Source organism: Merops nubicus, unplaced genomic scaffold, assembly GCF_000691845.1.
Source record: "Merops nubicus isolate BGI_N331 unplaced genomic scaffold, ASM69184v1 scaffold48681, whole genome shotgun sequence".
Lineage (NCBI taxonomy): Eukaryota > Metazoa > Chordata > Aves > Coraciiformes > Meropidae > Merops > Merops nubicus.
The window spans coordinates 10,009-20,928 of NW_008587188.1; the positions used below are offsets into that span (position 1 = coordinate 10,009).

The 10,920-nt window shown below is 41.9% G+C and overlaps 1 protein-coding gene across 1 annotated transcript; it reads right to left on the bottom strand.

The window, feature by feature from the left end:
• Positions 1 to 3,443: 3,443 nt before the first annotated feature.
• Positions 3,444 to 10,716, bottom strand: IDS (iduronate 2-sulfatase). The gene is made up of 7 exons (XM_008948831.1): positions 10,542 to 10,716; positions 9,587 to 9,675; positions 8,136 to 8,336; positions 7,231 to 7,401; positions 6,464 to 6,590; positions 4,745 to 4,918; positions 3,444 to 4,055 (listed from the first exon to the last, which is right to left on the bottom strand). Exons 1-7 carry the CDS (start codon positions 10,603 to 10,605, stop codon positions 3,553 to 3,555), a joined length of 1,329 nt encoding a protein of 442 aa, XP_008947079.1. The 5' UTR covers positions 10,606 to 10,716; the 3' UTR covers positions 3,444 to 3,552.
• Positions 10,717 to 10,920: the final 204 nt, after the last annotated feature.

Here is a 10,920-nt window from a genome sequence, read left to right on the forward strand (position 1 = left end):
CTGAGCACAGAGCCCTGCAAAAGCTGGGTGCTGACCATGACATTGTGGCTATTTTGCCAGTGCTGATACTGCTGAGAGAAAATACAGATTAGCACTGGGAATGAAGAGACATCTCTGATGAGAGCATCATGTCTCTAGCTCATCCTCCATGCTGTGGAACACTCGTTCCAGCAGAGGACTCCACTTGACCAGTACAACACAGCAGCAAGTCACTAATGCATAATTAACGCGCAACAGTGATTAATTAGCTAACAGCTGACCAATAGCTGGGACACTTGGCTGCTTTGCCTGTCTCACCACAGAGCAGCATTTGCAATTCCAACAGCCAGCCATTAACTCAAAGCGCAGCCCACCTCCCCCAGCGAGCAGAGGCCAGGCCAGAGGGGGGATCCCAGGCTGTTGCACAGCACAGTGTGTAGTACAGCATCTCCATGTACTCCAGCGTGCACAGCATGCCCGAAATCAGACCCAGCTCTTCCCTTTGCACACAGCATGCTGCAAACACTCAAGCAGTGTTACAAAGCACACCCCAGTACACAACCATCTACATTTTTTAGATTCCTACTGCTTCTGCTCTGCGCATAACCTATTTTTTTTTGTTTGCTTTAAAGCTTTGATTTTAGGCTGTTGTATATCCCTGCACCAGAAACAATGTTGTGAGTTATGATTGACTGATGTACAGCTGTTTGGGGACCAAAACTTTAATTCCATTGCTTAATCACTCCTGTACATTAGCTTATTAACAGAGGCCTGCTTATTGACTCTGCTTTGTGCCAAGTGCTTACGACGGCTACTCTGCTCCCCAGTGGAACCTCCCCCTACATGTACCCCAGGTACCACTTCCTGCTCATGCAGCATTGTGCTGTTCCTCCAGCTGTTCTGGTGCCATCCTGAGAAATAGGGTCAGCACTGGCATCTCATTTATTTCCTGATGCTTGGCTTGTATCCTCTTCCCTCTAGAGTGTGCTGTTCACAAGAGCACTTTTATTGCTCCTGTTAAGCTCTTTTGTTCTTCAGTGGAGGCTGCTCAGCCTGGCAAAGCCCACAGCTCTCCTTCTCCAGGAGAAGCAGCACTTCCCTTGGTTTGCAAAGATCTGCCTTCTCCCTTTGTCTCCCCTGGTTTTGCATTTCACTCAGCCAAGTCCATAACAAAACTAATTCATGCAGCACTTGCAAGAGCAAAGCTTTTTTTACTGCTGTGCCCCACTCCTCCTGGAGAACACCACACCCCAGCTCAGCAGGAGGCAGAAGGGGAGGGCTCACGAGGTGGAGCCCGTCCTGCTCAGAGACTTGGGTCGTTATTCAAGAACTTCCTTGCCCTGAGCACAGGGATACCAGTCTTGATTCACTGTCAAAGACAATTCTGTTTCTTGTCTCCCCAAAAGATTACTGGATTTTGATTAAGAAAGGTCAAGGGCAGCTTCTTTCTTCTAATATACAGTGTAACTTGAGGAAAAAAAATACTCATCACCTAGCACCAGACTTTTATCTTCACTTGAAAAGTTAAATTGCCTGAAGTGATGGGAGTCTTCGGGCAGGCTAGGTACAAGAATGTTTGCATGCAAATACATTCCTAAATAATTCATCTACATGCTCTAATTTTAAGTCTCCCCAAAAGCTGTGGGTATTTTATAGGTGTTTTAGCAGAAGAACAAAATGCAAAGCTCAGGTAGCCAAGTCTAAGATAATACCCATTTGCCAGATCAATTTTAGAAGTACGTTGTGTTTACTGACCTAGCATACCAGATTAATCCTTAACACTCCAATACAGCCCCTCCAAATAGCTTTCCCAATATTTGATTTTCCTTTGAAGGAAAGTGTGTCAGAGGTATGATTAGCTCTAGCTGCAGATTCCACATCTCTGCCTGGCACTGCTCTCAATAAAACACACCTTCAACCAGTGTGAAATTGGTATAGCTACACTGAATCTGCTACATGCCACTGCAGTATTTCACACCAGCTGAGGATCCAAGTATACATGCATAAATGAGGGAAAAATATGTTTTCATCAGGAATAATAATGCTGCAGAACACACAGCATCTTGGGCTGAGTAAAACAAATGACAAGTTCATAAGAAATATATTCTTCTAATTGAGTTTAAGGCACTAAATAACCACTGTCTTCTAACAGAGAATCAGATTCATAGTGGGTATCTCTACATTAATTAGGAATAAGACTGTCACATGGATTTTAATGAAATGAAGTTATGTCTGTGGCTTCTCTAGGATATTAAAGTCCATTTATCTGAGCAAGACAAGTAATGGCTGGCTTTTTCTTTTTGTAGGAATTGGAAGGGCTCATTGAAGAAGTTAGCAGGAGTTAGCACTGTGTGAACAAGCTCTTATCTGTTAAGGCACAAATTCTGAGAGCTTCAGTTACCAAGATGGAATGCAGAAATCCAGGAGGCTGACAGAACGCAACACAAATGACTGCCCTCACAGTCAAGCACACTCATGGCTGTGAGCACAAGGTACAGAGAGCACTTAAATAAAACACTCAGCAAAAACAGTTTTCTTAGCTAGAAGCTCCCAAACATATTGACCTTAATGTGTTTGGCCACGAGGAAATTTACTTGCCAGCATAGCTTGAGACAACCAATGCTCCACATTCTGTGTTGCTGAACACCATGCTACAAACTGAAAACTAAACAGGAGGCTTCTAGCTATCGTAATCCCAAACCATAACTCCCCAGCCCCACTCAGCTCCTAAGAATGCAAACATCCAAGTTTCTGTCAGTGGACACAGTGACCCTCAAGTGCACTGAGCAGTTCAGCAACTACAGGAACCAGCAAGCTGCAACAGCCAAAGGTTTCCATCTTCTCACCTGTGGGGCCTCGCTGGACCAATCCTCACAAATAACTACAGAAGAGCACACTGGTGTTACCTCCACCCCTCAGTCTTACTTAGTGTTTCAGTGGTAAAAGCACTGATTTCATATGCATTAATTAAAAATCCAGATCTCATCTTGTATAAGAAGCAGGTATCTCCAAATTAAAGCTTTTATTTAAAACAATTAAATTTGGAATGAAACACATTAAGTTTCTCTTTTAGCTCTCATCAGAGGTAAGGCTGATGAGAGGAGACACCTCAGTCCTTCACCACTATCAAACATCTCCTTTACCACTCCAGTCCAAGACTTCTAAGTAAAGTGGACAGGACCTGTTTACTGGTACATGTTCTCTGTACAGCCTAATACACAAGTTTCTCTTTCCACCTTTCACACTGCCAGTTTCAGCCCCGATATTGAATTTTAATTCTTCAGTCACTACAGAACAGAAGACCACAGAGATGTTTCACAGCACGGTTCTGCATACCCTTGTGTGGCCTTTTCAGAAGTGTGGTGAGCTTATGTTTGAAAACACAACTGCAGAAGTTCACTCGGACTACTTCAGTGTAATAAGGGCTGTAACAAGACACAGGCAATAGCTACTGTATTGATATGAACAGGATTTTAATTCAATCCAAGCGTTCTGTACAACAGAAAGGTTTTACACAAAAAAAAGGAAGTGTCATTTCAGTTGCCAGAACAGGCACCAAGAAGTTTCTGAACTCTAGTGCTTCAGGAAGCCAACAAGTTTTTTGAAAAAACAACCATGTGAGGTGTTGTTATAGATGTTATAGTCCTGGTTTGGATCAGTCTCCACCATGTACAACTCTCCTGCATGGACATCCTCAAAGTCAGCACTGAAATTGTTAGGATTAAACCGAACCCACAGAGTATACCTGTAGTCAGCTGTACGCATGGAATAGCCCATGATTCTGATGTCTTTCAGCTTTGGCTTGTCAGTGTTCCACTGAGGAGTGTCTGCAGGCCGGGGATATTGGCTGAAAGCAACAGATTCTTCATCAGAACACCTGTAAGCATCATCACCCCCACCTTTCTCTTCCTCCAGTTTCTCTTCAGAGGCTTTAAAGTATGGGACAATGCTTGCCCCCTCAGTGCACAGTGCAACATGAAACGAAGTCTCTGGGCACACGGGAGGAACCTGCAGGCCAGCGAGTTCAGCAAGTGTTGAGAACAGAGACACAAGCTCAACCACTTTTTTGCTTCGCCCTAAAAGAAACATCAAAACGAAAGTTATGGTACATGCCAGTTTGACAGACGGTGCTAGAAGCTTATTCTGATAATTAAGTTGGTGTTTTATTGAAAGTGCTTTGTACTGGAGTTGTGGGGTAGCAAACTCCAGGCAATTAAGGTGTGGCAATTAGCTCTGATGATGCCAGTCTGTGCATTTATGATGCATTTTAACAAGAATATTTTTGCACTTACGTTTCTCAAATGTGTAGCCTTCAAGACAATAATACTCATCACTTTGGAAAAGAACTCTTCAGAAAGGTAAAGCAAACTCTAGAGTCAATAGTCTTAACACAAGAGTGCTTCCAGCAAAACAGTTTCAAATGCCATCATTTGAAATAAAGATGCTACACAGAGAATGTTTACTAATGACCACTGGGAAGACAGCAGCCCTCAATACAAAAGATAGGTCAGGTATCTTTTCAGGTATCCACATCACACAAAATTAATTGCCTGCTGTGTTAAGGCAGACATCGAGCTGTTTCCACTAAAGCAGATCTACCCAAAGCAAAAGCTTGTGTCCAAGGATTCCCTTCATCATCTTGTTCCTCATCAGTACAAGAAGCACAGTCAATGATACTGACTCAAGATACCTGCAGGCAAGTATCATCACCACTTCTCCTTTTCTTACATTCACTGCAAACAAAGACCAAATGCTGGAAATTTACCTTGAGGTACCAAGCCTAAAACATGTCTGAAAGGGTCAAGGTAGGGGAAGACCCTCTGTCCAGGACTAAGAGAGGAAGTTGTCATTCCTGGTACATAAAACATCAGTGGCACACGAGTGGCAACATCAAAATTGCTGTATTTTGCCCATTCACCATGTTCTCCCAGGGACCAACCTAGATGACAAAGAACACAATTCAGAGCAGATACTGGGTTATAATTTAGTAGTCATTTCTTTTTCAGTGTAAATAGACTCTGTCTGTTGAGGCCACTAATCTGTTATGAAGGTTATATTAAAAGGCAAACGACAATCCATATTTAAATATAACAAGATTTTTCTCTAATGTGAAAGCTATCTCAACAGCCAGCTAAACCTTGCAACTTGATACTCTTCTATTAAGAAAATAACTACACCTTTTTTTATTTCCCCTACTCTAGATTGGGAGTAGGAAATCAGCATTAGAAGAGCAGAAAAGAGGAACTAGGGTGTGTCACAGTGCCTGCAAAAATCTCCAGATCAATTCCAGAAAGCACTTATTTAAGTGTTGGGCAGCTGCCAGCTCTAAATACTCCTGTTAACACTGTAACTGAATGCCCCTTGGAGCCAAGGCTGCTATCTGTGCCAGACTGCCATATCAGGATGTCACCCCTGAGGAAGCAATAGAAATCAAAACTCTTTAGCTCTCCTTTTCCTCTTGGAAGAGATGCCAACATGACTTCACTCCAGGCAGATTTATTGCCAGCTTCACTTTGGGGGAAGACAAAAGAGCTCTATGACAGCTATGTTAACACATGATTTTTTTGGATCACTTTGCTAGCCATGGTACTGGAAACATCAACTGGTTACAGTTAACGACAGCAAGGAAAAGAGGAATTCAGTTACAACAGCAAGTCCGAAGTGGCAAGTCAGAAGGAACATCTAGAGTCACTTTATTACCAGAATTACTAATCTCAAAGCTCTACAACCCATAAGGGCTTGTTTATACACACACACTCACAGAAGTCAAGTCAAATTAAAAAAATATGAGAGTTTAAATTGATTTAGCTAAGCCATAGCCTAACTGTTCTAAGTCAGCTAAGCATCCTCAATGAAAGGGATCACTGGGGGATGTGCATATAAAATACACGTGCATGTGTATTTTAATGAATATTTGAGTACTGCAACAAACATTAAACATTTTAGTTATTTGTCCCACAATTCAGATGTAGCTTTTCAACACCAGGATCCAGAGTGTGCAAGACCTCAGTTATGGGGGGGAGGGATATCACTATCAGTTTAGATGCTCAGCAAGCAGCAATGACAAGTGAAAGAAAACACACTTCAGCAGTTACTGAGAAAGCCTGTCACCCACTGTACCAGATGGCTCTCTACAAATTGTAAGGGGGGAAGAGTGGTTGCTCTCCTTTCACAGCACTGTTCCCAGTAAGAGTCACTCCTTGGGTAGGAGGTGGGAATACAGCGAGCTCAGCCCAGTGTCCTGCAGACAGTCTCATCATTCACTAGCAAAACCTCAACCTTATTAAAGGGATGTCCCTGCAGGGGGACAGAACCATGCAGCCACAGAAGCTTCTGTCCATTTAATTAGAAACAGACTAGCCAAATATATAAGGCATGGCAACTCCGCTGTACTCTTTATACGCACACAACTGATTCATATGCCAGCACTGAGTTCCACAATCAAATTATTAACAGTGAGCTGAAGAAAGATCTTAACGCTTACCATGATCAGAAGTAAAAACTACTATGGTGCTATTTGAGAGACCCACATGATCCAAAGCATTCAAGAGCAGGCCAACTTGCACATCCAGGTAGGAAACGGCTGCGTAGTAACTCTGACGGATTTGCCGCTGCAAATTAAAACAACAGCAGAGAGGAACAAAGCAAGTGAGCTCTTCCCCAGACACACACACAGGAGCACGAGCGCATGGCCGTGTAAGTAACAGAACCGAAGGATTTTACTTGTAAAGCTTCATTGTTAAAGTGTCTGTAGCCTGATTAACGTCCCAGAAAAGGGATGGGGCAGGTAGAAATTTCTATATATCTCTCAGAAGTTCTTTTAAGAAAGATGTTGCAAATTAGTTCTGCTTCTCTCAGGGCCCAAACTTATTTTGGCATAAGCACTGGAAAGTCAAGAAAAATCTTGCAAAAGAAGATACAGAGTGGTCACTTGAAACAGACAGATTCAGATAACGAAAACATGCACAGAATTAGCAGCTGCCACACACATTGCCTTAGACACAGACCAGGAGCACACACTACTGTCACTAGTTCATGGATGAGCTCTCCCTCCCTGTCCACACTGGTCTGGCTGCAGTTACAGTGAAGGCTTGGCTATGAAGCCAGAGGTGACAGCAGGCAAGGCAGGGAATTCACAGTATTTGCAAACTGTCAGTTGCTGAATACCTGGGAACATCTACGAGGAACCAACTGCTCCCCTGCATTCTGAACGAGGCCGTCTGACTTCAATGCACTGTGCTGACTGCTTACCTGGAAGTCATCTGGAAGTGGTCCATAAGGGAAGCTAACATTTAATGCTTCCACATCATCCCTCTGTCTGAGATCCATCCAGGGGTTGTACGCCACAGGCGGTAACTTCTCAGGCACCCAGGGATCCGGGGCTAACGTGATGTTTTCCAAGGGGTACAACTTGAGAAATTCCTTTACAAAGCAAACACACATAAAGACTGCTCCTATCTCTAAGGTCTGCTGTAAACTCTGTGTTGTAAAGCAGCAAGCTTCCCCTTGCACAACCCTTTAATACTACGGTTTACAAAGTTTCAGTCCCGCTCCCCCAGAGCATAAAAGGTAGCAATACTATGCTAGTCAGCACCAACTAACTCCTGAAAAATACTGAGTTGTTATTACCTAAAAACAGCTTTCTGAATCTCATAGCAACACTGAAATAAAAGTTCCAACATCACTTCTTCTGAAACAAGTAGGATTTTTGCCACCAACTCAGACAGAGAATGGAATATGAGGCCTTATAAAGCCTCAGTATGTCACACTTCACCAAGCTGAACACTATCCCCAGGCAGGAGCAGTCACTATTACGTTGGTGGAAGCCTGGCTTTTGGCTGAGTGCTCACAACTCATTCTCATTAAACATTCTGAAACGCAACACCGGCGACTGCTAGAATTACACCAAATCAAGGCTGGTTTTCAGCTTGCTTTCCAGATACAACAGCAATAAACACTGTTAAGATTCAGCTGGACAGGGTGCTGGGCCATCTTGTTTATATTGTGCTTTCACAAAGAAAGGTTAGAACAACGAGATGATCCTTGAGGTCTCTTCCAACCTGGTATCCTCTAATAATGCATTTGTGGAAACAGGTCTGAAGAGCAAGAGTAAGACTTGTCTAAGCTCCTTCCCCTGCAGGCTCTGGTTCCCTCACCTGTGGATACCTCAGTGGGATATGTGGCTTGTGGTAACCAACAGCCAGGAAGAATTTTTGTTTGTTGGTTTTCATAGCGTTCAGCAAGCGAATGGCCTCGTCAGTGCTCTGAATATCAGGCAGAGTGCCACTGGGGACTTCTGACACGTCCACTGGGCACACCAAGTTAGCATAAAGTTTTCCATCTTTTCCCCTGCAAGTCTTTAAAGAAAAAGCATGAGTTAAGTAACTTAGCTTCTATAAAAGCAAAGAAGAAATCCTCTCTTCCATAACTTTCAAACCAATTTGTTTCTCAATCCTACCAACAAAACACTGCAGATCAGACAAGAAAAGGAATTTCACAATTTCTATGAATACTAAAGGTGCCGAGTACATTGATGACTGAGCACACAGCTTTAGGAGCTGAAGAATGTAACTTCCACGTCCACAGAAAAGCAGAATCTTCTCTGAAGCTTGGAAGATTAAACTTAGTCATATGGCAGAACACACAGCTTCTATGATGAACAGAATCTCTGACCTATTAGCAAGAAGGCTGAATTTGGCTACTCTATATACATGCTTTTTTACTCCTTCTGATCCCAAGAGCTCCCAGAAAGCTGCTGGGAAGCTACTGACTTAGTTTCTGAGCAAATGCCAGCAGTGGCTGATGTATAATCAGTGAAGAAAGATAAATTAGACTGAACAGTTGCCAAGAAAAGGTGGCCTCAGCAGGGTGTTTAAGAGAGTTGCTAAATGAACATAAAGAAAAGCTTATCAAGGATGCAAATACTGGTGTTAAACAGTCTTTTTCAGCAGTCAGCAGTAAACACATGAAACAAAGCATTACCAATGCCACTTGTAGCCTCATGGCTGGAGCTCCTTGCTTTGTAGTGTATAGACTCCAGCACATGATGCTATCACAACATTTGCCTAACATAAAGCAGATTAGATTCTTTTGGGCCACGCTTCAGAGTAACAAACATTCTAGAAAACTGAATCAGATTACAAAGTTTCAGATTACTTAAATATTATTTTAATTATGAACTTCACCCACTCAACCCTGAGTTCTTTATTGAATTTAGTTCACCAAGCCTATTGATAACGTTTTTGTCACTTACTAAGCACAGCAAGGTTAGCGTGGAAGTTGGGAACTGAACTTCTCAGATAAAGGAATTCATGATCTCAATACAAACTAAGATCACTAAAGTATTTTTATATCTCAGTCACTTAAGGTTCCAAATACAAATTTGGAAATACTTAAAATATCTGCAGGATCAGCACATCAATTAGCATAACACACAAGTGAAGAGATTCTTCTTTTGGGAGGCTAAGCAACAAATTATCAACCTGGCTAGTTATTTCCCTGCACAAGGTTGCAGTCTCAAAAAATAGAGAGCACTGCCTGGGCTTGACACAAAGAACTTGGCTACATCCTGAAAACCCTACTTTAAGGTTCCATAAACCACCCTTACCTTATAATTTTCATACTTTTCAGTTGAAGGATGAAAAGGTGGAATGGACCAACTGTATGGATAGTCATCACTGTAGTTGGATGAAACTCCTGAAAAAGGGCAAACACATTAGAAATGCTCTAACAGTTCACTGAGCCACAAAGAGCTCAAACTAGTTTAACTTGTTTTCACTTGTTTTTTTTTTTAAAATATGCTATATGAAGAAACATTTCACATGATCTTTGACAACTGAGAAAAAGAAAGCTAAGAGATAAAAGTCAAAAAGTTTAAGACAGATATTTTTTCCTGAAATACACATTCTACTGGTGAGGGAGACTCAAGCCTCTTAAAGAGCTTTACTTCAGGGAACACAAACAAAAAGCCCACCTAAAAAAACAGGATTAATAATAGTCTTCATGTACATCCTTAATTAGCTTTACTGTCAACTGAATATATGCACACAAGATTAGTTCTGGGCTAAAGAACTACCAAAAAGAAGGTCCACATTACAGTATTTTTCAACTCAGTAGGCGTTATTGCTTTTAAACTAGTGAACTAATATCTTATTTAATTGGAAGTATAAGTTATACTTTCTATATCTCCTGATCCAGACAGACAGCCCACTACGAAACATATATATGCAGAACTTAAACAATGAAGCTGTTCATCTTCAAGCCAATACCTAACTTTTAGACATATTTTTAGAATGTTACACATTTATTCCCACAATCCCTAGACAAGATGTGAAAACATTCATTAGATAAGATTCATCTAATATATTAATCTCTAATGCCCTAAGATTTAAACATAAGATTTAAAGACAACCTGCAATCACTGTACAGTCTGGCTCATGATTATGATTTAGGCTGTCAATATAGACACAAATCACACAGTTGATACCTATACATAAAATCTGTTTATGAGAATAAACACCTTAAGCATGTGTGCGTTAAGCAGATGACAATTCAAAGCATACCAGGATGAAAAACTTTCCCCACAGACAGGGTCACGTAGCCATTCTCCTTGAAGTACTGCGGCATTGTGGAATAGTTTCCTGCATGTACTCTCCAGTAGGAGTAGAAATCATACAGCCGGGTAGTATCAGGTCTGCGTCCAGTAAGAAATGACACTCTACTGGGGGCACACACGGCTTGCTGGAGAGAGACAGCCAAAATGAGACTCAGTTTGGAACAAAAAAGCAAAACACACGTACAAAGTAACTTTGGTGCAGCTGGGCAAAACATCCACAGGCTCAGGAACTGCAGCGGAAAGATGGTATGACCAGAATCCTTATTAAGAATATCCATTCCCCATTGCAAGCTTTAAGCAAGATCAACTTCTACCTATTTTTCATC

What these genes read in the sequence shown, in the direction of transcription:
- IDS (XM_008948831.1), bottom strand. Translation starts at nt 10,605, where the DNA reads ATGCCGCAGTACTTCAAGGAGAATGGCTACGTGACCCTGTCTGTGGGG. An exon ending in AAAAGTATGAAAATTATAAG is followed by an intron (nt 8,337 to 9,586) that starts GTAAGGGTGGTT and finishes TTTTCTTTAAAG; the next exon opens with ACTTGCAGGGGAAAAGATGG. An exon ending in TTTAGGCTTGGTACCTCAAG is followed by an intron (nt 4,056 to 4,744) that starts GTAAATTTCCAG and finishes TGTTTCTTTTAG; the next exon opens with GGCGAAGCAAAAAAGTGGTT.